The 26,330-nt window shown below is 46.3% G+C and overlaps 1 protein-coding gene across 1 annotated transcript in view; it reads left to right on the top strand.

Annotated features, from left to right (window-relative positions):
• LOC144769637 (alpha-tectorin-like) overlaps window positions 1-26,330 on the top strand; it is a 355,087-nt gene that overhangs the window by 201,842 nt on the left and 126,915 nt on the right. The window contains exons 12-14 of the mRNA XM_078653811.1: window positions 6,345-6,529; window positions 13,762-13,916; window positions 20,686-20,934. Of these exons, the coding sequence (XP_078509937.1) occupies window positions 6,345-6,529; window positions 13,762-13,916; window positions 20,686-20,934 (589 nt within the window). The remainder of the gene's footprint in view (window positions 1-6,344; window positions 6,530-13,761; window positions 13,917-20,685; window positions 20,935-26,330) is intronic.

Consider the following 26,330-nt stretch of genomic DNA (forward strand, 5'->3'; position numbering starts at 1 on the left):
TTGAAATGTTTTCTAATGTGTAAATCATTTTTGTCCTTAATGTTTGTATAGAGTCTATTCAGCCTTGTAAATATCTCAATTTATTGTTTTCTTTTCTGTTATGAGTTTTTGCAAATATGAAAAAGATATAAAATAATGGACACAAAGTATTGTTCTCTAGGGAAGTGACAATAAATTGGTTTCTTACCCTTTGAAAACACTTATTGAGTAACTGTGGTGTGGGCACTGTGTGTTGATTTCGATTTATATAGGGTCTAGCCCCCACCACGTGTCTATGGACCTAACCCCTGTTGTTCACAACATGCATTTTTAGCATTGCAACGGACGGTGCTTACAGCACCGCCCGCTGCAATGTTAAAAATGCGGTGGGTGCATCCTAATTCCGCGCACGGGACCTCCGCCCCTGTGGCGGACGGTCCCTTCCTACAACAGGATGGCCGACGGACTTTGTCCGTCCGTCATCCTAATCGACCCCTAAGTGAGGTATTGACTAGAGTCTGCTGCTGCTAAAATGAGCTGGTGCAGGACTCAGGGATTAAAGCGTGAGCTCAAATTGTGTGTCTTATGCTGTGAAGTCATGTGCCGTGGCCGCTGCACTACACCTGTGGAAGTAGTGTCAGCATGTGTTTATACCTACTAGGACGTACTACTGACCCGTTCTGGTCTGAAAGTCCTGGGGTACCGAAAATTTGTGAAGTAGTGCCTATAGTCTCATGGTGCTAAGCTGAGCTTCTGCCAGACTCGGGGATGAAACCGTGAGCCTAAACTGTGTGTGCTATGCTGTGAAGTCATGTGCTCTGGGCGCTGTGCCACATGTGTTCAACTTGTATATGGGGTTTAGGTGGTGTTGTATAGGGAATGCGAAGGTAAATCAATACGGTATTTGTAAAGTGTACGGGTGAGTAGTGCCGGGGATCAAAGCGAGAGGTCTGTGCTGCAAAGTGAGATGGTCTGGCTGCTGCGCCACAGCTATGTGGAGAATACATTTTGGCGAGCGTCCGAGAGTTGCCGTTATCTGGCCCTAAAATAGCGGGCCTAAGTTGCAAGTTTTAGGGTGGCTCTAAAAAGAGCCCTTTGTGTTCATTAGTTGGAGCTACATATAAGTGCGGATGCACAGCTTCAAGTTATTCAGGAAAACTCGGTTTCCCTGATCTGTGAAGTGTACTCCATCACTTCTGTATATATCCTCCATATCAAAACATACGTTGTTGTTGTAGATGGAGCCCATTTTGTGGTCTCTGAGGTATGAAGACACAGCATTGTTGACTTTCTTCCGAGATTTTTCAATCTGAGGACAAAATTATTTGGACCATTTCCACTTCAGTTTTTGGCATATATTGGAATATACAAAGACAGTTTGAGGCAAAAGTAACATCAATTGTCCAAAGGTGTCCTTCATAAGCATTTCCAAACCTACCCCAGTCAATGTGCCTAGTTCGGTTCCACCACAGTGCACAATCATGAGGTCAGGGTGTTGGAGAAGCAAACAGGTTTTAACCATAGGCAACAATTGGTCCCACTTCAATCCTCTCTGTCCAAACCATTTAATGTCCACATTTTGTAAACCTAGGTCTAAGTCAATACATCTCTGTTCTGCATACCCCTTGTACCAGAAAACAGCTTCCTATGATCCACACTAGCATTTTGAAGGTATGGCTGGAAGGTATGGAAAGATGTCTGTAGCTCATGCAGTTCCTTCGTAGAATAAGAGATATGTTTAAAGATGGGGAACTTGTTTCTTTTCGCATACAAAACGGTACCTGATTGGGAGATGAAAAGCATTGTTTTTTAAAAGTAGGGTGCACAGACGTTTTGTGGAAAAGCATCTTTGTGATTGGTTAAGAAAAAGCAGTTTGATAGTGGAGTATATATTATAGGATAAAATTTGATCAGCTCAACCACACCTGCTACTTGCATTTGGAATGCAGTGTTTGAACTTAAAACAATTGTGGACCTTTAACCTGCACATGCTGTTAAATGTTCGAGAAAATGTTGCAAAAAAATATCGTTAGGCTTAAAAAAAAATAGATGAACTTTTAACCTCCACGTGTTGTAGAATGTTCCAGTAAGTGTGTTACATTTCTGACTAGTATGTGTACTTGAATATTAATAAAATTGTTTATATGGAAAATTAGAAAGACAGTAATAGAGAGAAGTTTGAAAGCTAAAAGAATCAGGGAACTATTCTAATTTGTTCTTTACTACCTACTGGCGGTTGCCAGTAGGTAGTTATAGAGTTAGGACCGAGGTTCCATAGGAAGAGCATTTTTTGTTTTGCTTATAACTTTGGCGTCATTTGATGAATCTTCATGAAATTTTAAAAACAAATTCTTTCTTCATATCAGCTCCTATGTTGAAAGTGTGGGGGGGATTCATCAAGGGGGGGCCGAGATAAATGGGGGGTCCCAAAACGTGTTTTCTCCATGTTAATTTCCATAGGAAAGTTTAGACAAGGCTACAGGACGAACGGGTGAAACGGAATTACCCCAAATTTGGCAGGGAGAAGGGTCTTGGTGTAGAAGGTATGCTTTTGATAATTTGGTGTAAATCTGTTCAGTAGTTTTTGAGAAATATCAAAATTTACAGGTATCGTTATTTGGGAATTCTGCCATTTGATTGGCTGAGGCGTTACAGCAGGAGCTTGCTGCTTATTGGCTGTGATGGTGTTGCAACTAGGAAGTGTTGGCTGCCATTTTGTGATTCCGTTGAAGCGAGTAAGGGGAAAAAAGGGCGAAAAAAGTAGGAAAGGCGGGTAGGAGCACTGTAAGCTTTGTGGTGAAGTGCGAAGCGAAGTAGTCACTGTTACCGATCTGAAAGTGCGGTGACATGGTGCTGATATGATATGGTGCTACACTCGGGTAAGAAACTGAGAGCCTAAACCCTGAGGTCATTGCTGTAAAGTGATGTGGTCTGGTGTTTGTAGCATACGTGTGCAAGTAGTGTTAGTAGGCGTTTATACCATACAGGGAGTAGGAAGCAAACTATTGACCGCTACTGTGTGTTGATAGTATACCGGAAGCAGGAAACAAAGTAGTTACGCCTACCGGTGTGAAGACTTGGGAATTAAACTGAGGTGATTGCTTTAAAAGGATGGGCTCTGGGCGCTGTAGTATATGTGTGCTAGTACTGTTAGTAGGTGTTATACCATACAGGGAGTGGGAAGCAAACTACTGACCGGTACCGTGCGTTTATACTACACCGGAAGTGGGAAGTGAAGTGCTCACGCCTACCGGTGTGAAGAATCGGGGATCAAACCGAGCTGATTGCTGTAAAGTGATGGGCTCTGGGTGCTGTAGGATACTAGCCGCTGTAGTATAAGTGTGTAAGTAGTGTTAGTATGTGTTTATAGTATAAAGGGTGTGGGCAGCGAACTACTCACCCCTACTGGTGTGAAGACTCAGGGATTAAACCGAGAGCCTAAATTGTGAGCTCATTGCTGTAAAGATATGTGCTCTGGGTACTTTAGCATACCTCTGGAAGTAGTGTTAGTTTGCGTTTATACAATATAGGGAGTGGGAAGCGAAATACTTACCCCTGCCGGTCTCTAGACTCGTGGATGAAACCATGAGCTCATTGCAGTAAAGTCATGTGCTCTGTGTTGTATTCCAAAGTAAGTCATAGTAGAATGTTAGTATGTAATTCTACTAGAATCTAAGTATGTAATGTTAGAATGTAGGGCTGTCATGAGGGGAACCTTGCGGAGTTTGTACACAGTGCTGGAGAAGACGGTTGCCTTCCTGTCTGCTCCTGTTGGTGGCTGTTTCAGGGTCTTGTTTTTCTGTAATAAATCGACTTATTGGATCCACTGCTGTCTGCCTCTTTACTACATAAATTTAGTGACGAGCGGGAGAAGTTAAAAAAAAGCACCACTCACCAATATTTTAAAATTGCTTGCGTTGTGCTGTAAACCCGTCTTCTTCGTGTAGCTGTTTCTACTCATGCCAGGGTCGTCGGCTCATTGAACTATGTCATCCGACTTCTGGTAGGATTTATATATTTAGATTTTGCGCTTCCTCTGCTTCTTCACTATATTCTGGTCGCTGTACTACACGTGTGTAAGTAGTGTTAGTATGCGTTTATACTAACAAATACATCATGGTCCTAGGGAGGGCGACCTGTCAGGCGCAGCTCATACAATGTCCCGTGGTGTGCATTCGCGGGACATTTGTGTTTGCTATTAGAGGGCTGGTGCATGGCTTCCACCCTGTGATCGTAAATCCTTGTTTGACTACTTGAAGCAAGAGGAAGAAAACTTTGCATCGCTTTAATAGAGGGGATGCAGATGGTAAAAATGGAGAGAAAAAAAGAAACAAAAAAAATAAACCAGGGTCTCAACTGTTCATTTAAATGAGGCCCCTGGTGGGTAATGTTTCATGGCCAACCCAATTATTATATTGCGGGGTTTCTGTAGGACTGGGGATATTAATGTCACATGTAAATTAGGCGCGGACGGGCACACTGATGTTTTGCAGCCTAGGGGACCACCACCTTCCCGGGTATTGTTAACTAATTGTTCGGGGGGTTTGAGGCCAACTGAAGTCCGGGGATTGCCACATTCCAGGGCTTTATTTAAATATGCAGGGTGGGCCTCAGCAGTCCCTGAATCCTCGGTGGTCCTAGGCAGTGCCTTATTTGTTCTGTAATCACACGGGCAGTACTTGTGGTGTTATAAAGTGATACACTTATAAAACTCTTGCAGTTGTAGAATTACCCAGGCTTCATTTGTCTAATAGTCAGTTAGATTATGATTGGTAGGTGCACTGTAATATTAGTTTGCCCTTAAAATTACCTATAAACAGATGATTTTCACAATAAATAATAAACAATTGTTGTCAGAAAAAGAAGACCTATACACTCAGTTATTTATTTGAAAAAAAAGTAACCTTTATTAAAACATAAATAAATAGAAACATAAGTTTAGAACGAACAGTATAATATAAAAAACGTGGGTTGGGCACCAGTGGAAGCAGCGTAGGAAACCTTCAAGACAAAAATGAAACATAAGTATGTGTGCTATGTGGAAGAAGTAAAGAAAGGTAGTCGGAATGAAAGGACGATAGTGAGAATGGGAGGGAGGTGGAGAGTGAGAAGGGGAAGGGCGAGTCAAAAGAAGAGAGGCAGGGAAGACAGAGCGTCGGCCTACTGCACCCAACTCTTAGTGTTTACCCTCCCGTCACCCGTTTGTCTAGAACGCTGGGGTCCACGAGAAAGAGTGTGGTTCAGCAAGTCCTTAAAATGAAACACATGAGATCAGAGATTAGGGGCCATATTTTCAAGGAACAGCGATAAAATTATCGCCGCTTTAGCGGCAGAAAACAGCAGATAAAGCGGCGATAAGAGGTTGATAATATGCCCTTGGGAATTCCCATAGAAGCCCAGGTTCTGGTATGAACCTGGGCTACAATAGGAATTCACAAGGGCATATTATGAAGCCCATTATTGCCGCTTTAGCGGCAATTTCCTGCCGCTAAAGCGGCGATAATATTATTGCTGTTCTTTGATAATATATTCGTACATTATTAGCCACGGGAAAATCACTTACATGCTTACAGCATCACCCGCCACGAGGCTGAAGTCCCCCGTTGTGCATATCACTTCACCACATGCCAGGCACCACACAGTGCCTGCCACTTGGTGCAGTGACATGTTGGGGGGTATCATTGGTACCCCCAAGTGCACCTGCCTCCCCTCCAACAGAAGGGGGCCCCGCAATGGACCCCTGTAGCAAAACTCTGCATGCCTTTCCATGGCGGCATCACCGCCATGGAAAGGCCAGTTTTTGCATGTATCCTAATCTAGTGGACGGTGCCTGCTAGGCACTGCCACCATTTTGGTCACCTTGCACCGTCTGCCAGGCAATGGGAACGATTGCTGGCCGCAGGCGGTCTTTGTGTCCGCTGGGGACGCAGTCAAGTTCCCATCGCCATCCTAATCTGGCAGTGGAAAAAATCTTTTGGATGGCTGAAGGACCGCCACCGCACCCTGCGGTGGTGGTGCTTTTGCCATCCTAATCACCCGCTAAGTGTTTATAAATTATTCATGCAGGATAATCTATGAGAACATTTTCGTAGTAGTTACTGTTACTGTGGAAACTATTACACGGAACCATAACAATATGACCGGCTGCACTGAATGACTAGAGTTGGTGAGTAGCCGCACTCTTACGAAGTCATTCAGTACTTGCAGTCTTGCACTAAATATAATTTCCAATGTTTGTAAATGTGGTGTGAGCCACAATTTTCTCCTTTCTTACTGGTCCAATGTAGCTTGTCTGTCTTACTTTGACTATGTAATGGCTTTTCCACCCAAGGACCTCAAGGACTCTGGCCTTACCTGTTTTTCAGACATGGTCCTCTCCTGCGCAGGAAGACATAGCCAAGTGTCACTTTCGCGATGCCTGCTATTCACATACGCAATCCAGCTCAACTCCCTACACCTGGAGGATAAGCACTGCACTGGGACTCTCTTCGATGACCGGCTTCTCTTCACTTTTGATAGTGTCAGACGAACCTGTGGGACGCAGGTGGAGGTAAGCTAGCAACAGGAAGTGCGATGACGCCTAGTGACCACATTGGTGGTGGCAGCACCCCATCACAGCATGTAAAGACAGAACAAGTGCTAGCTAGCGCCAGCCTTTAAGACTGCTGGGAGTTCCAATTAGGTGGTTACTAATCGTTGCTTCTTGATCCAGTTTATGGAATAAGTGTAAGGCCTTTGCTTCTGTTCCTAGGTGTTCTGCTAGTATTTCAGGGGCCTATATAGTATTATACTCCAATGGAATAACTAAGTTATCTCCTTTGTTCACTTAGGTCTCCAAGAGCAGCAGCAATCTTCAGCAGCCCTACAAATTAGCTATTCTAACAGTAACATAACAATCTATTTCATAAAGCTCTCATTCAATGCTGAAATGTTTCTTGGCCCTGGATAATAGATGTTTCATTCAGAGTTAAAAATATACCTTATTGACCTCTGAATGATGAAAGGCTGACTGGACCAGGTGGAATTCCAATTTGTGACCACACGCTTTACACAAATGCTCCTGCCTGAAAGGCTGACTGCACCAGGAGGAATTCCAATCTGTGACCACATGCTTTAAACAAATAATCCTGCCTGAAAGGCTGACTGGACCAGGAGGAATTCCAATCTGTGGCCACACGCTTTAAACAAATTCTCCTGACTTTGAGGCTGACTGGACCAGGAGGAATTCCAATCTGTGACCACACACTTTAAACAAAAGCTGCTGCTGTGGACACTTTAGTTCTGATCTGGAAAATAAAGAGATTGGATCCTTACTTCTCAACCTCCTACGCACACAAAACTCAATACCTAGGGGCATGTCTAGGACTCACTGTTATGGAGCCTCACTAGGGCTGGGTAGGCCATTTATTCCATAGGTGTTAGACCTGCCCTTATGACAGGTTTATCCCAAAACATTTTGCATTTTGCCTCCTATTTTTCTGACCCTGTTATCGTTGGCTATAGGATTCTGGGCACTTTACCACTGCTGATCAGTGCTAAAGTGCATATGCTCTCTGTATAAATTGTAAAAATGATTGGTTATCCATGATCAGCATATTTGATGTATTGTTAAGACCCTAGTAAAGGGCATGGGGTGTGCTAGGGCCTGTAAATCAAATGCTACTAGTGGGCTTGCGTATATCATTAAGGAGAGTTATCCAGTCGAGGACTTAAAGGGCTGGATCCAATCATACTTTATCATTAAGAAAATGCTCCCAAGACCATTAATCTATTGATATTTTGAAGGAGAAACCAATAACTTATTTCTCCAGCCACATTGTTTGCCAGATACTATTTTGAAAAATACTTCAATTATGTTCATAACAAACTTTAGATCGCGCCTATAGAAAATCATTACATTGTAAATGTATTGCGACTTATATAGCGCAGGTATCACCCGAAGGCATCGAGGCGCTTGCCTTGGGAACCCGTCCTGGCTTTTCCCTGTGAGATAACCCCTACTGGGTATCCCCAGGGTGAAAGCCAGGCATCCCGCAGCGGGTGGGCCGCTGTAGTCGAGATTAAGCAACTATTGCCCAGAGTTGCAGCGTGGGACCCCATGATTAGAATAGGCACGAGGCGAGAATTATCGAGTCCGTGGACATATTTGGGCTCAGGACCCTGCCGCGTTGGGAATTGAACCCTGGTCCCGGGCCAGACCTCTGCATCAGGGTCTGCCGCTCTAATCAGTGAGCCACACTCCTCCACTGATCGTAGGGTCAGTCAATAACTGGAAAAATACAAGGTGTCCTCTTTCATATTCATTTAATTTTAGTTTTTATGATAAAAAGGTAAGAACCAACATCATACATTTACTTTTTTTTCATTAATTTGATATTAATTTGAAAAACAAAACATATATAGACTAATATACAAAACATCACATCAAACATGACTTAGAAAAGAACTGATCTGAAAGACATTAAGTGATAACATTACATGTCTGGTGTCCAACACTTTCATAGTTTTAGGGCAAGTAACAATTTTCGCCCTCTTGACCACAGTATGACCTAATACTGCTTGGCCCTATTTTGAGGGGTGGTCAGAGCTTATTATACACATGGAATCATAGATTTTAATCATTGATAGTACATGCTTGTATAAGCCAATTTATACAGTAAGTAACAGCTCTTGGCCACACTTATAGATATGCCATGCGCTGACGCGTTTCAACCTTCATTGTGGGCCGATGTTGTGTTTAAAAGAAGGTCTTCCTCAGGGCTGTGTTTATAGGACATGTTAAACTTGCTGAATACATCAACGTTTCTGGGGTGTCTAAACGTTTCTGTGGGCAATAGGTCATTCCATATATATATATTACAGCAATTATCCCTTTTGCCAAAATGGGATTATGCACGTCCAAGGGAGGTTTGTTCTTTACCTTGGATCATTACTTCGATTTAAGCAGATCTGCCACTGTAGTGCCGGTGCACGCAGTTTGTAACTGCCATGTTGTCCTGACAAGTGCACCCACTTGCCAGGCCCAAACATTCCCTTTCCTTACATGTACGGCAACCCTAAGGTAGGCCCAAGGTACCCCAATGGGCAGAGTGCAGTTAATTTGAAAGGTAGGACATCTACTAGTGTGGGTGTGACATGTCCTGATAGTCAAATACTGTGTATTTTATTTTTCTGTATTGAAAGGCTATCTGTCCCATAGTCTTATCATTGGGGTTGCAATGTAACATTTTTACAAGTGTAACCTTCCATAGGGACAAGATAGGAAAATGAAATTTACACACTCTGAACTCAGAATTTATTAACACGCCTTTTGGTAAAAGTGTTTTTTAAATCCTGTGTTTGAAAATGCCACGTTTTAGAAAGCGGGCATTTTCTAACTTTATCATTCTGTGTCTCTGGCTGTCTGTGCATTCAGCGCCTGGTGTGTGAGTGACAGGATCTGAGATGTGCATTCACTCTAGACAGTCACTGAGGGGTGTTGAGGTGTGCCCTACCTTGCCTGGGTGACTCATCACAGGGCTGAATTGCCCTGGTCTGAATTCAGAGTGGTGGGAGGAGTTGTGCTTACACTTCAATAGGCCTTTTGCACAAAGCTGCCCCCCCTGTGGTCATGCTGCACCAGTGAGGGCAGAACTGGTTTGAACTGGGTTCAGAGACCTTGCCCACAAAGAGAACAAAGACATTTTAGGGTATACATTTTGCATCTAAAACACCAGGACTTTAAATTACATCAAGGAACAAGAGGACCCTACAAAGAAGAAGAGCTGTAAGGAGGAGTTCTGCCCCTTTACTGTGTGCTGTGTGGGGTTGGCCTGCAATTGCTGCTTCTGTCTATAGTAGAGGAAAATGGCTGACCCCTTTTTTCCTGCTGTGGTAGCCTGCTTGTGAAGAATCCCCAAGGGGGTGTGTGTGCTGGTCTCCTGTTAGAAATCTCAGATATATATATATATTTATATATATTGACAGGAGGAGACGATACGTTCCATGAGGCCCCGGTTGATTGACACAACGACTGAAGGGTCAATCATATAGGAGGACTCACATGAGGAGTTTGTCCATTAGACCTCTACCTCAAAAGCTGGTATGAGAGACAGAGGCTGATTGAGGTCTACCAGAATGGTGTGTCCAACACTGGTGCTTTGACGAAGTGTCTGGCCCGGAAGAATTTGCCGAAAATTCCAGTGGCAAAGAAACATGTTGGCATTTGGTAATGGTATGCATGAATAGAAACCTGCCTATTTTAATTTGACAGATCACACTTAGTGAATAATAAAGTGATTGCGATAAGAGTGTGTCTGCCAATTTTAATGACTTTTTGGTCACAACGTGGAGTGTGATCGTCTGTCACTTCACTGCACCTACACTTTTCTGCTTTATCTTTCTTTGGACACTTTTTCTTTTTGGTCAAAATGACCACCGATGATGAGAAAAGTGGGCATATCTGGTGAGTACCTACCAGTTACCCCGTTGGTGGTGTGCCCCTGAGGGGTCATTTTGTCCTCACACTTTTTTCACAATAATTGTGTTTCATACGGTTTCCTGCTTATTCAGAAAAACATTTTGGTACTGAATGTATTTGGAACTTGGGGAACAAGACTTCAGCTACCATCTGGTTCTTGTAGACTGTCTTTTGAAAAAAGGTTTTTAATGAGAGGCAAAAAAAACGTGTTGCACACTACCTCAAAAGCAATAAAATAGAGGAGTAATTGTAATGTAGAAAACTACAGTAACATGCACACGGTATAATCGTAAAAGGGTTGCCTCAGAGACCGGGTCTTGGTGTATACATAACAAGAAGTTTCAGAGATACAAAAGACTTCATGAAAAAGAAACCTGCAGGGGAAGAACTGGACTGTTCTACACCCTGTGTCCAAAATCACAGTACTAAAGAGCCCTGGTGCTTCCATTGCATTTTATAAAGTAGGCGTGTTCTGGCTTTTATTGGAACAGGAGAAAGGACTGGATTGTTCTGTTCACATTTTTCTAAACCGCGCGTGGTGAGCGCTGTATTTGTTTCCATCTGGGAGAAGAAACCTGCACCAGCACTTGTTGCCTAAAGGGAATGCTTTGTTATGAATTCAGCACATGGTGAGTTCTTTTAGGCCGTGCACTTTTTTTGTTGGACACTTCCCGGTGTTTCAGCGGGGAAAATAGGACTACTTCATGCTGGGATCAACGCATGGCCGCTCGCCAGCAGAGCCAGCGCGCCCCTAGGCAACCAGAACTCCAGCGGGAGGTGTGGCCCCATGAGCTGCATGTGGTGGAGTCTGCCACCACAGGGCCGGACCACCCCTTCAGCGAGGGAGAGCCGGCAGCAGCCACGGTAGGCCCCACTCGAGTCGCGCTGCTTGGTCCAGGCCGGTTGAGACCGGTCAAGGTCTCCTAAGTGCTCCCTGATGGCGGCGGGGCATAGGCAGTTGCACCGCCCATCCACGGGCACGTGCAACTGGCTGCACGATCATGGGCAGCTGTGGTGTTACCCAGCGAGGGGGCGTGTCTCTCTCCTGGCATCTCTGCTGCCGAACGGGAAGGATCTTCGACCGAGGTCTCGCCCAGCGAGGAATTAGGTATCTGCAAAGGCTCCCAGCTGCGCCGCATGACCGAGAGCAGCTGCTACATGGGCATTTTGTACTGAATACAAACTTGGTTTGCTGGCATCACTGGGGCACGGCTGGCCCCATCAGCCTGAGCAGAGAGACCGAGCCCCCGTTGCATTGGTCTCTGCAGCTGCGCCATGGAGTGGACACCTGCCACTTACTTTGGGGGCATTTGTCTACCTGAGAGACCTTCCAGGGAGAGTCCTCAATGCAGGCCTCCACGACTAAAGCTTGATGAAGTGTGGTTTAGAGGTATGCCCCAATACCATGTCTTGCTGCAGTGGCGGCATAATAGGTACCAAGATTGTTTTGATGATGTTTAAATAGCCAAAGTGAGTGATGATCTAGGAGTGGTTACTTTAGAGACACTCCCTGCAATGTCAGGCCTAATTATTCGGATGATGTGGTGACAATTGCCACCGGTTGTTCGTTTACAAGGCGATACATGCATTCTAATGACCAGTGCCTAGTGGCACAGTAATTCATGTATTTTTGGTTTTAGGAGCTTATGTGCACCTCTATGACAAGCGCCTAGTGGCACAGTGATTTATGTGATGTGGTCTAATGTGCTTTTCATACTACAAAGTGAATTATAGTCGAATTATAGTCGAATGTGTTTTATGAATACAAAGGATATTTTTGATAAAAACTTGTGTGCAGTCTCTTTAGTGGTGTATCCGAGTGTGACACCTTGTGTGTGTGTGTGTATGTGTGTATGCGTGTGTGTGTGTGTGTGTGTCTGTGTGTGTGTGTGCTGAGCAAACGCTTTACACATTAGCTCTAGGATAAGCCTGACTGCTCTGCCAAGCTACCAAGGGGGTGAGGATAGGTAATCTTGGGTGTGTAACTCCCTTACCCTGACTACAATGGTGGGTTCTGCCTGGCTTAGGTGTATAACTTAGCCAACCAGAAACCCCATATCTAACTGCAGTCCTTTCCTCGATGCAAATGGAGAGTGACAGCAGGACGAGACGAAGGGTGTGAGCTGATTTGACCATCTTTGCCAAGGCTGCTTTTGGGTCCTCAGTCCCACTCAAAACATACAGAACGTAGCAGCACTGTTCACTTCAGCACTGAGCTGTGACCTTTTCCTTCTTCCCAATTAGGTCAGGAATTGGTCAGTCTCCTCACACTTTCTCAGGAAATCTTCTAGCACTGAGATGACCACACTTCTCAGGAACTCTTCTAGCATTCAGAGGACCACACTTCTCAGGAACTCTACTAGCATTCAGAGGACCACACTTCTCAAGACCTCTTCTAGCATTCACAGGATTACACTTCTCCGGAACTTTCTTCTAGCATTCAGAGAACCACACTTCTCAGGAACTTTTCTAGCATTTAGAGGACCACACTACTCAGGAACTCTTCTAGCATTCAGAGGACCACACTTCTCAGGAACATTTCTAGCATTCAGAAAATCACACTTCTCAGTAACTCTTCTAGCATTCAGAGGACCACACTCTCAATACCTCTTCTAGTATTCAAAGGACCATACTTTTCAGGAACTCTTTGATCATTCAGAGGACCACACTTCTCAGGAACTCTCTTCTAGCGTTCAGCGAACCACACTTCTCAGGAGCTCTTCTAGCATTCCGAGGACCACACTTCTCAGGAGCTCTTCTAGCATTCCAAGGACCACACTTCTCAGGAACTCTTCTAGCATTCAGAGGACCACACTTCAGAGTACCATTCTCCAGACCTCTTCTAGCATTCAGAGGACTACACTTCTCATGCACTCTTCAAGCATTCAGAGAACCACACTTCTCAGGAACTCTTCTAGCACACAGAGGACCACACTTCTCAGGAACACTTCTAGCATTCAGAGTACTACACTTCTCAGGAAATCTTCTAGCATCTAAAGGACCACACTCTCAGAAGAGATTAGAATACAGATAGAACTGCCTGGTGGCAGAGATGACTATCTGACACTACAGCGAAAAAGACTGACTCAGTTGAGTGTTGGTCAGTCATCACCTGGATTAAGAGCAGTGCAGAGCACTTTTGAATACATGGGTAACACTGCTGTCCATCAAGTCATGTTGTGTTTACAACAAAACGGTTGTCTAAGTCCCTTTGCAGCAGACAATTTTGAGTTTGAATAAGAGCGTGCATAGTATTTCTCATCAGTATACATCATGAGGTAATCTCAAATATATGTCCATATGATTTAATATGTCCTTCTCAGGTGAATATTACGCACACCACCTACAACAACCTAATTCAAGACCATATCAAAGTGGGAGGAGCTGTTGGAAGACATTCAGTACATCTGCCATTTTCTTGTGCATATTCCCTCACTGTCAACCTCATACCGCCCAGAGGAGTGACTCCAGTCCAGACGTGAGTAAAGATTGTGGGACTTCAGGATGTCAAGGTTTTCTGTTAAATGTGTGTGTCTGATAAATCCTTGCTTAGTTCCTCGAGATGAAGGCTGCATCTTTAGGATCATATAGGGTCAGGTAAAATCACTCATCATGGCTAGTGAGTCAGCTCCATTTTCATTCTTGATTTGTGTTTTTCCAGATCAGATCACTCACTATTGTGTGTCTAATTGTCATACATTCCCAGTGAAATATAGCCGAGTTCTCTCTTCACATTATGCAGGCGTCAGACTGGATTCAGACTTTTTTCAGTGAGCAGTACACCTGCGCCGTTAGGTGGCATTGTTGGGCTTCATGAATCATTGACAACACCAAAAGTGGCGTGTGTGGTGCCTATATAGGCACCACCCCAGCGCACTGATGTCACTTTCATCTTGCGACTTTCCACACCAGAAGCGTGGAGTCACGAGGAGTATGGACCACTACTGTGTGAAAATTTGTACCCTCAAAGGGGAAAAAGCCTCAAGTCTATAAATCAGTTTGCAGAGCAGGGAGGCTGAGTGGATTGGTAAGGAATCTTCACCTAGATAGAGTTTCTACCAGATAAGGTGTTACCAAAGGTAAATAACTTGGTCATCTGATAGAGACTTCAAGCCAAAGATTCCTTATCTTAGAACAGACACCCAACCAATACCTCCCCGGAGGAGGGTCTGCAGAACGATTTTAAACTAGAAAGTCCTGCAGGCCTGAACTGGCAATTTCCCAGTCCCTATGGACATGACTCTCCAGGGAGAAGGGCTTGGTAAACTTGTGCAGAGGTGCCCACGCTGCTGTCCTGGACCAGAACTCTGCATGCTAACGCATTGGTCGCAGCTTTGTGTCTGGTGGAATAAGCAAGCAGACCCTCATGGGGTTGCTTCTCGCCAGTGCGAAACAGATTTTGATACAGATCCATCAGGAGATGGTCTGTTTCTGTACCTCCTTCCCTGTCTGAGCTCCAACATACCACATGAAGAATTTTTGATCCACCCGTAACTCTTTTATGCGTTCACGGTAGAGCGACAATGCTCTTTTTGGGTCTAGCTGGTGGAGTTGCTCCTCTTCCTTAGAGGTAATAGGTGGAGCATAAAAGATCGTCAGTTTGATGAACTGGTCTCCATAAAAGGAAGTGATCACTTTCGGTAGTGCAAAGAACCAGATTGTCTGGGAAGATGTTGAGGCACAGAGGCTTAGATGACAAGAACTGGAGCTCACTGACCCTCCGAGTAGATGTTATTGGCATTAGAAAGGCCATCTTGATAGTAAGGAACCTAATAGGACAATTGTGTAGCAACTTGAAAGAAGCCCACATCAGGAAATTCAAAATCAAATTTAGATCCCACTGAGGCATGATGAAGATGGAAACATGTTGGAGACCTTTTAGAAGCATATGTACAATAGGGGACTTGAAAAGGGATGGCTGATCTGGCACCCGCAAAATTGCAGAGATGGCAGAAAGATGGCCTCTTTTATGGTGCCTAAAGGTGCCCTGCTAGGCAAGAGAAAGACTAAACTGAAGGACCTCAGAAAGAGGGGCAGAAAGGGGTTAACCTGATTTTCTGCACGCCATGCCATAAACGTGCCCCAACGGCTGGTGTATACTGTCTTGGTAGAGGGATGTCGGCTGCCAAGATGCCATTACAGACTTCAGGTGGAATGTCAAAAGCTGTCAACTGTTGCAGCTCAATCTCCACGCATGAAGGCAGAGCATTGATAGGTTTGAGTGGAGAACCCTCCCCTGCTACTGTTACAGAAGATGCTCCCAAAGGGGCAGCCTGATCAGAGGATCAATGGGCATGCTTAGCAGCTCTGGATACCAGACTCTCTAAGCCACGTCAGGAGCCACAAGGATGAATTGAAACTGCTTGTTCCAGATCAACTTCAGAACTCTGGGAAGGAATGGTATGGGCAGAAAGGCATACAGGATGCCTGAATGCGACTCATGACAAAAAGCACCACCAAGCTTGAGTCGCCTTGGGAACTCTAGTTTATTGTACTGCTGACATTGCATGTTCTCGGCAGTGGCCAACAGATCTAACCAAGGTTCTCCCCAATGCTAAAAGAGACCTGCCCCATCTCTGGATGGAGATGCCTTTCATGATCCGCTAGGTATCTTTGGCTGAGTTTGTCTGCTCTGGCATTCAGAGATCTTGCCAGGTGTCAAACCACCAGTGAAATGCCTTGATGTTTCAGCCAAGCCCAGAGATGCAGAGTCTCTTGACAAAGGGTCCATGACCCCATCCCTCCCGGCTTTTGCAGTGCCACATGGCTGTGGTGTTGTCCATGAACACCTGCACTAGCATCCCCTTAATGGAGGGTAGAAAGGCTTTCAATGCCAGTCAGATCGCTTGAAGCTTCGAGAGGTTGATGTGGAGTCACGAGGCCTCTGATCCCCACCTCTCCCAAATGGCCACCCCTCTCCCATGAGTGACACATCTATCTCTACTATTAGATCTGGTTGAGGAAGGGAGAGGGGTATGCCGTTGACCCAATTATGGTTTGTTAACCACCATTGTTGATCTTTTGCAGTGCCCTCTGAGATCTGGACCATGTCAGAGAGTTTCCAATGATGCTGTGCCCACTGGAACTTCCGTATTTGCTGCAGATCGCAGATATGTCAGCGAGCAAGTTTCACAAGCAGGATGCAGGAGGCCATGAGGCCAAACAGTCTCACCAAAATCCAGAATAGAGGCTGAAACATCGGCATTATAGCCTGAATATCCTCGGCTCGCCATTTGGGAGGATAAGACCAAATTGCACTGTGTACAGAACAGCTCAGATGAAAGGTAGTGTATGACAAGTGGGTCAGGTGGGACTTCTGCAAATTGATAGTGAACCCCAGAGAGTGCAGTAGGGAGACGACTGCCTCGAACGAGTCCGCCTTCAACATCCAGTCATCAATATAGGGGAAGACTGGCACCCCTGAGCTGCAAGCACTGCCCTCCCCTTGGTGAACACCCAAGGGGTACTGGTAAGGCCAAAGGGGAGCACTGTAAACTTAAAGTTCTCTTGGGCTACCATGAACCGCAGGTAACATCTGTGGGCAGGCAGGACAGGGATGTGGAAGTAAGCATCTTGCAAGTCCAATGCTACCATCCATTCTCTCTGGACCATGGGTGTCAGGACATGACGGGCGTGAGCATTATGAATTTCTCTTTTTTTCAGTAAGAAATTGAGAGGGCTCAGGTCTAGGATAGGACGAAGTCCTCCATCCTTCTTGGGTGACAGAAATTACGGGAATAGCAGCCATGATCTACTTCTGTGCCAGTACCCTCTCTATGGCTCTGTTGGTTAAGAGAGACACCACTTCCTGGAGGAGTAGGAAAGTAGAGGGAATAGCAGGCATGACCTACTTCTAATTCTGGTACCCTCTCTATGGCTCCCTTGGCCAAGAAAGCTGCCACTTGCTCGAGGAGTAAGAAGATATGGTTCTCTGTCAGCCTGTTGCAAGTGGGGGGCATGGTTGGAGGGGTAGTTACAAAGGGAAGGGATTAGCCTCTTTAGACAATCTGGATAACCCAGCGGTCTGATGTTATTGACCTCCAGTGGTGTAGGTGACCATGGTGGTCGGAGGGCCAAGTAAAGAGGCTTGGAGGCTGCCGCGGCCAGGGGAGTAGTGAACTGGCCCGTCTACTAGATACCCGACCCACGTGGTCTGTGGGTACTGTGTCCTTGGTGACATAGGGGCTGTAAAGTTTGTGTGCAGTGGTGACTGGGTGGGTGTAGATGTCATTGGAAGCCCCTTCCATGGCCACGAAAGGAGCGGAAGATGGATTGCAGTTGGTGAGTAGCCATGGAAAGGCCCAAGGTTCAAGCCACAGCCCTGCTGTGCTTGAAGCACTCCAGCGCTGAGTCCACCTTGTATCCAAAGAGACGGGAGCCATTAAAGTGCATGTCCATGAGCAAGGCCTTGACATCCCCTGAAAAGCCAGGAGTCGTCAACCAGAAATGGTGCCTAAGGGCCACCAACGAAGAAACCGCTCTGCCCAGTGAGTCGGTCATATCAAGTCCACAGCGTATGACGGACTTAGCTGCATCCCTCTGGTCAGCAATAACTTGGGAGAGTTTGGCAAGGGCCTCTTTCGAGACCATAGGCAGTACCTGCACAATTGAGTTCCAGAGCAAGTGGGAGTATTGGCCCAAAGGGCATGCTGTGTTTACCGACTGCCACAGTGCCAGGCTGACAGAAGCAAACATTTTCTTGTCCAAGGTATCCAGCCTCTTCGATTCCCGGTCCAGTGGAGTGGTAGGGAATGTGCCAGTATTTCGTTTGATAGTGGAGGCTTGGAGCACCAAGCTCTCCGGGGTGGGGTGTTGGGTGAGGAAGTTGAAGTCCCCTGGGGCAGGGTTATGGCGGCAGGCAATTGTCCAATTTACAGGAGCCACAGTGCAGGGTTTGGACCAGGCTCTGAGTAGGTGTCCGTGAGGGCTTCATTAAACTGGAGAAGCGGTTCAGAAGGGGTAACTTCCAGCTGAAGCACATCCATCAAGATATTCATCTTGATAGCCGCGGAGGGAAGCTGAAGGTCCAGGACCTCAGACACCCTCCTCATCACCATTGCAAATGAGGCTTCATTTACGTAGCCATGGTAGGTTGAGAGACCAACCCAGGATCTTGGCAGGTGTCCAGTCCACTGGCATCCGCCAAATCCTCACACTAGTTGTCTTTATTGGGGTCTACGGGTTGGTATTCAGAAGGGTGCAGTGGCACCTCCCAATCTTCCCCAAGCCCTAGCCCATAGGAATGGAGATCAGGCTCTGCCTTGGATGGAATGCCTCCAGTCAGCACTGGAGTAGTCATTGGACAATGCCAATCCAGCTCTGTGTCGAAGTCAGAGGCACTGTCAGTGGGCAATGGCAGCACCGAGAACGTTTGCAGTGGGACTGGCACCAGGGAAGATTGAGCTTGCTCGACCAGTGTCGGTCACAATCCCTCCATGAATCCAAAGGGTCTGACTGGCACTAGGGGCAAACCCTCAGATGGAAATTCAGTTGGGCGGGGACCGCTCTAGCTGCAGGAACCTCACAGAGGCATGGAGACAACCCAGGTGCAGGCTCAACTGCAAAGCCAGGACTTGCCAGGGGATGTTCCCTCGAGTTGTCTGATGAATTCAACCCATGGGGTGAAGTCGAAGAACTCTTCAGCGACTTCTTTTTTATAGGACTTACCCGAGCGTCCATACGTCTTCTACTGTGATGATGTTCAATGGCTACGCAACTGATTCCATGACCATCCTCTTGATAGAGAGCGTTGTGACGTCACTCATCTAACAACAGGGAGCTTGAGGGATTGCTCCCTCAGGAACTTGAGGTGCATGGCGCGGCAATTGATGCAGGTCTTAGCATTGTGGTTGTGGTCGCATTCAAGACAACAGAGGTGGACAATGTGTTGGTCCATCACTGACATTTTCCAGTGACAGGCGCCACAGGGCTTAAAACCAGACATCCTCATTGACATCCCTGCCACACCAGGAGACGTCTCAAAAAATCTTCGACAAATGGGCGGAACAGGTAAGTCAAAAAGGGACTGGGTGTAGCTCTTGTCTGGCGCTAACTGGCGCAGAAAGATAAAAACTAGCTTCAGCACACTGGGGTGGTGCCTATATAGGCACCGCGCCCTGCACTTCCGGGACAGATCAAGCCACGCAGATCCAAACACCACCACCTACCGGCGCGCAGGGGTACTGATCACAAAAAAAGTTCTGGATCCAGTCCTAAGCTTAAGGATAATTCTAAGGTAAGGAATCTGCAACTACAAGTCTTTATCAGATAAGGCCACCACCCTCACACTCTGAATGGAACGATGGGATAGCCCCCAATATTTGTTATCTGTACTATTATTACCCACCTCTAACCCTGGCATCAAGTGGCTAAGGGCATAGAAGAAATGAGATCTTCGAACCATTTCCAGAACTGCTATGGGAAGACAGGACATAAGTGATAATAAGAAGTAATCTCATCCTGTTCTACACAGGTCCAGGAAATTATTAAGTGGTACGGGTATCCTCACATGTAGTCATGTTTAAAAGGGCAAGCAGTTCTTAGTGTATTAGAATATGAAACCTCTGAGGCCCTGCATAGTCAGCTGATGTCTAGATGAACCATCGCTTCCCAGGTTTACAACCACCACATTTACATATCAGTCGACAGCACCCTCTGGACCCAAGCAAGGCCAGCCATTTGGCCCTTGAAAGAGGCAAGCATACTAACAATAGTACTGCTCCTGATTATGTGAGTGACTATAGAGAAGTATTGCTATGCTCCTAGTGACTCCCTAGCCTATGTGCACTAAGGAAAGAATGATAGCAGCTTGTGGGACAAGCTCGAGCCAGCCTCCATCAATGAGACACTAAGGGCAATGGAGGTGTGTAAACCTAGTCACACTCAACTGGAGTGATGCCATTATATGTGTGCTCCTGTGCAGCTTAGACTGCCAGGTGGATGCTGGAAGAGGTTGATGATTATCTGGATCTTCCCTTCATACGGAGGAGGAGTGGCAGATTGAGAGTATGATTGTGCAATGTCCCTGGGAGTTGTAGATAGTGCATTAGATGACTGGACAGAGTGGTAGCCATTGCACGTGTGTGCCTAATGACTTTAATCCTATCATTGTGCGCTTAGTAGCTAGAAGATACCAGCTACTTGTGACAGTCCATCCTTACCACACTGCAGTCAAACATCAACTTTGGGAGCCTGACACTGATGTTAAACAGTTAATTTTTTTGTTTTTTGTCTTTTGTGTTTGCTAGTATCGTTAGCACAAAACTTCCAGATGACCATGGACTCTACAAGACCACCATGCTCTTGTATCAAGACCCCAAGTACAGGCAGCATTTTACCCAAACTCCCATCCAGCTTAGTGTGGACAACACAGTATATGCTGGCCTCAGTATTTCGGGTGCTAATCCTACTATGTTTGTACTGACCATAGCAGAGTGCTGGGCGACTGCAAGCAACGATTCTTCATCAGGCATCAGATGGGACCTCATCACAAACCAGTAAGTATATGTATCTTTTTTACGCACTCATGGAAGTGCTCTTGGTCTGTATTTTCACTCATAAACAAATGAAGCAAAAATGTCCCTGTGGTTCAAGGCTCTGATTACTATGATGTTGTAGAGGATGCTGTCTTTCACGAATATTAAGTTAAGTATTGACCTGATACTTGACAGGATGATATTGAAATGCTTTTCTATTACCTACCTTCACATATCTTCCTCCAGACCTGTGCCTCCACCTTTCCTTGGCATAAAATAGAATTTGCTTCACATGTAAAGATTGGGGATAGAAGGATTCTAGGATTAGCAAAAGGGAAAGTGCTCACAGCACTGTAGTACAGAACACATTTATTTAGAGGCAAAGTAAAATGATGCCAACTGGATTGATAAATACATACTTCACCTCCCCGTCAAATCCCTGCACATACCACACAGCATACAATACCCCATCAGCAAATGAATAACTTTTTCATGAACTTCACTCTATCTATGGTTGCAAAGATACAGCCACCCTTGAAAAGTCCCTCACTTAAAAATCAAGAACCTGAGAGGAGGCATGGCTTGGATATGCACCAGAGAGCTCTTCCTGATCCCGCTATATACCCGTTGCTCAGCCGTTAATGGCTAGCATTGGTAACATAGCCGGAGTGGGCTCCATCACTTGAGCTTTCCCGGGCTCATCAATGAGATTAAAACCTAGAACGAAGTGTCCTGCGATCTAGTCTGCTTTTCCCCATCCCTGACTGACTTTATGGCTCATGTGGCTTGCAATGTCCATAGTGATCTGGAACACCAAAAATGAGCTTGGGACCTTGAAGTCCCCAATGCCCTGGGCACGTCTATATGGGGGGCCAATGACAACGCTATGCCATGGTTGATCGATCCAGGAACGGCATTTGAAGTGATGACTGCTTGATGTTTAAGTCTACATATGGGCTAAAGCAAGGAATCAGGGGCACAATTCCAGTTGCCAAACACCACAACATAAAACCACCACACTGTCCTTGTTCTCAGACAGACCACGGAGAGTACTGCACTGAAGTTACCATCCACCTGCAGGGTCTTGTGACCTCTTCCTGCCATGCTCAACGGGAACTGTTGTAGATTTTGGCAGCTATGTGGAAGATCTTTCTAATGTGCTCTCAGAGTTAGTCACCAACATCTTTGGCTCCGCAGGCTTGAGCGAGCCCCTTACGACCACATCTGGTGGACCTCCCCACAGTTTTTATTCTAAGCCCCTGAGACTCAGTGCTCTTCATACACCCCTCGGGTAAGCATCTTACACCACCAGTCTAGTGACCCTTCCTACCATATTACTTCAAGGACCATGGAATGCGACTAGGGACTTCATGCTGGTGATGATTAGCCGTCATGTAGGGATCTACACAGTATAGCTCCTGTTCTCAGGGGCACTTTCAGACAAGGCACAGATACTACAGAATCTCTCCAACATGGTGGAGTCAAGTCTACACGTGTGAACATCACCTCCTTTCAGAATAGACTAAATGCTGTGAAATGGCGTATCACACTCTCGGAGTCTCACTTCGAACAGGTTACTAACATGCCAGACTGGAACCAGGAATGGTGGCATCTACAAAGTAAGATGGTGTATTTGGAAGAAAGGACTAGGAAAAGATTAGGAGGGACAGAATTTGAGGTGTACCTGAATATACTGAGTTATCCTTTGTGGTATTTTCCTATCAGTACATTTGGGTATGTCTTTCTGCCCCTTCTGTAATTTTACAGAGTGTACAGGGCCTGCTCTAAGTGCATATCTAGCTCTGGCCCAGCCTGCCATATTATTGTGTGCCTCCTACTATGCGCATAGGTGAGACAGATATTGACTGCAGCAAAATGAAGGACGGGCCTCTTCCTGTACCAAGGCCACATCACCATGAATAGAGAAAACACATGACCTTCACACCAAGGGAAAAAACTCCTTGGGTGAGGGGGTAATTCGTTTTTTATTTGAAAAAGAAAAAGGTTTTAAAAGCTTGGTGGATGACCATCAAAAGCAATGACAACCATCCACCAAACATTTTGTACCTTGATAGGGACCTCCATCATGGGTAAGTGGTAATTTCTAAATTTGGCAGATGGAAGTCCGCCTAGGTGGCAGGCATAATGTCACCCACGACCCTAACAGACAGTTTATTGACTTCTAAATTCTAGATGTAGCCCCATTTCTTTTTATCCTGTGTTCATGCCACCTGCGTGCGCTTTGATTTTTTTCTTAGAAAAACCAAAGGTGGTGATGGATGGAGCGTTGACAATACAAACACTCACCCCCAGTCAACTGATCTGGGTTTAATACACCACCGTTCTTTAGCTCACTCCGCCACCCCAGTTCAGACATGGCCATATGCAAATCAGTCTGACCCTGTGCCTCATGGGAACAGTCCAGCCCGAACTGCCAAGCCATGTCTTCCCTGGACCGGAATCAGGCTTCCCAGGACCGGTTTCTGGCATTACAGCCGTCTTCAGCCGGGCTTGCTTGACTCCAGTGGCAAAGTGAGCAACGGACTCACGTCTGAGCATACCCTGCCAACTTAGGGCGAACAAAGAAAAACCAAAGGTGGTGATGGATGGAGCGTTGACAATACAAACACTCACCCCCAGTCAACTGATCTGGGTTTAATCCACCACCGTTCTTTAGCTCACTCCGCCACCCCAGTTCAGACATGGCCATATGCAAATCAGTCTGGCCCTGTGCCTCATGGGAACAGTTCAGCCCGAACTGCCAAGCCATGTCTTCCCTGGACCGGAATCAGGCTTCCCAGGTCCGGTTTCTGGCATTACAGCCGTCTTCAGCCGGGCTTGCTTGACTCCAGTGGCAAAGTGAGCAAGGGACTCACGTCTGAGCATACCCTGCCAACTTAGGGCAAACAAAGAAAAACCAAAGGTGGTGATGGATGGAGCGTTGACAATACAAACACTCACCCCCAGTCAACTGATCTGGGTTTAATCCACCACCGTTCTTTAGCTCACTCCGCCACCCCAGTTCAGACATGGCCATATGCAAATCAGTCTGACCCTGTGCCTCATGGGAACAGTCCAGCCCGAACTGCCAAGCCATGTCTTCCCTGGACCGGAATCAGGCTTCCCAGGACCGGTTTCTGGCATTACAGCCGTCTTCAGCCGGGCTTGCTTGACTCCAGTGGCAAAGTGAGCAAGGGACTCACGTCTGAGCATACCCTGCCAACTTAGGGCGAACAAAGAAAAACCAAAGGTGGTGATGGATGGAGCGTTGACAATACAAACACTCACCCCCCCAGTCAACTGATCTGGGTTTAATCCACCACCGTTCTTTAGCTCACTCCGCCACCCCAGTTCAGACATGGCCATATGCAAATCAGTCTGACCCTGTGCCTCATGGGAACAGTCCAGCCCGAACTGCCAAGCCATGTCTTCCCTGGACCGGAATCAGGCTTCCCAGGACCGGTTTCTGGCATTACAGCCGTCTTCAGCCGGGCTTGCTTGACTCCAGTGGCAAAGTGAGCAAGGGACTCACGTCTGAGCATACCCTGCCAACTTAGGGCGAACAAAGAAAAACCAAAGGTGGTGATGGATGGAGCGTTGACAATACAAACACTCACCCCCAGTCAACTGATCTGGGTTTAATCCACCACCGTTCTTTAGCTCACTCCGCCACCCCAGTTCAGACATGGCCATATGCAAATCAGTCTGACCCTGTGCCTCATGGGAACAGTCCAGCCCAAACTGCCAAGCCATGTCTTCCCTGGACCGGAATCAGGCTTCCCAGGACCGGTTTCTGGCATTACAGCCGTCTTCAGCCGGGCTTGCTTGACTCCAGTGGCAAAGTGAGCAAGGGACTCACGTCTGAGCATACCCTGCCAACTTAGGGCGAACAAAGAAAAACCAAAGGTGGTGATGGATGGAGCGTTGACAATACCAACACTCACCCCCAGTCAACTGATCTGGGTTTAATCCACCACCGTTCTTTAGCTCACTCCGCCACCCCAGTTCAGACATGGCCATATGCAAATCAGTCTGACCCTGTGCCTCATGGGAACAGTCCAGCCCGAACTGCCAAGCCATGTCTTCCCTGGACCGGAATCAGGCTTCCCATGACCGGTTTCTGGCATTACAGCCGTCTTCAGCCGGGCTTGCTTGACTCCAGTGGCAAAGTGAGCAAGGGACTCACGTCTGAGAATACCCTGCCAACTTAGGGCGAACAAAGAAAAACCAAAGGTGGTGATGGATGGAGCGTTGACAATACAAACACTCACCCCCAGTTCACTGATCTGGGTTTAATCCACCACCGTTCTTTAGCTCACTCCGCCACCCCAGTTCAGACATGGCCATATGCAAATCAGTCTGACCCTGTGCCTCATGGGAACAGTCCAGCCCGAACTGCCAAGCCATGTCTTCCCTGGACCGGAATCAGGCTTCCCAGGACCGGTTTCTGGCATTACAGCCGTCTTCAGCCGGGCTTGCTTGACTCCAGTGACAAAGTGAGCAAGGGACTCACGTCTGAGCATACCCTGCCAACTTAGGGCGAACAAAGAAAAACCAAAGGTGGTGATGGATGGAGCGTTGACAATACAAACACTCACCCCCAGTCAACTGATCTGGGTTTAATCCACCATCGATTTTTTTCTTGACATCAGCTTCTGTATTGCTCAATGTATAACTCTGATGCATATCTGGGAGAGCTGTATATCTGACGATGCTGACCATGCTCCTGTGACATTGCAGCGGGGTAAGGGTTAGTATGCCCCTGGTTTTTCGAGCATGAATGTACATAGGTACAGGCAACCACAGGAAAAGACGTAATTACAATTGTGTATGGCAAACTCCTGGACTGATAGTGAAGGCTCAGTATCATCCCACATGACCCTGTGGGCAGTGAGCAAGACATATGTTATGGGAATGATGGTAAGGGACTCAGCTTTGCAGACGCTGAAAATGAAAGGAGACCAAAGTAAGATATAGGCGTCTGATAGGACCCCACTATGCATGATAACGCCACATCGATGAAGACTAACTGCAAGTTAAGCAGAGTATGCACTGCAATGGTTGAAGTAGAACCATTACAAGCAATTGGATAAGGCTGGGAGTTTGTTAGTATTGCAATTCAGACAGAAGTAACGCTGGGTATAAGGATTCCTATTCAACACATTTGAAATTAAACGTGGCCTGAGATAGCACAGTCTGCCATTGCCCTAGTCTTTACCCTGGACTTAGAGCCTTTGGGTTCTAAGAACCACTAATCACTCCCGGTTAACGGTACTGCAACACCCACAAGCCCCCAGAAGATTTTACTCTACATTGATTACATCCCATTGACACTGTCGGAGCCATCATTTTTGATACCAGTGGTTAAGTCGCTAATCATCAATTTTTCAATTATTTCCATTTATAAAAATCCTCTG

The sequence above is a fragment of the Lissotriton helveticus genome, chromosome 7, assembly GCF_964261635.1.
Source record: "Lissotriton helveticus chromosome 7, aLisHel1.1, whole genome shotgun sequence".
Taxonomy (NCBI): Eukaryota; Metazoa; Chordata; class Amphibia; order Caudata; family Salamandridae; genus Lissotriton; species Lissotriton helveticus.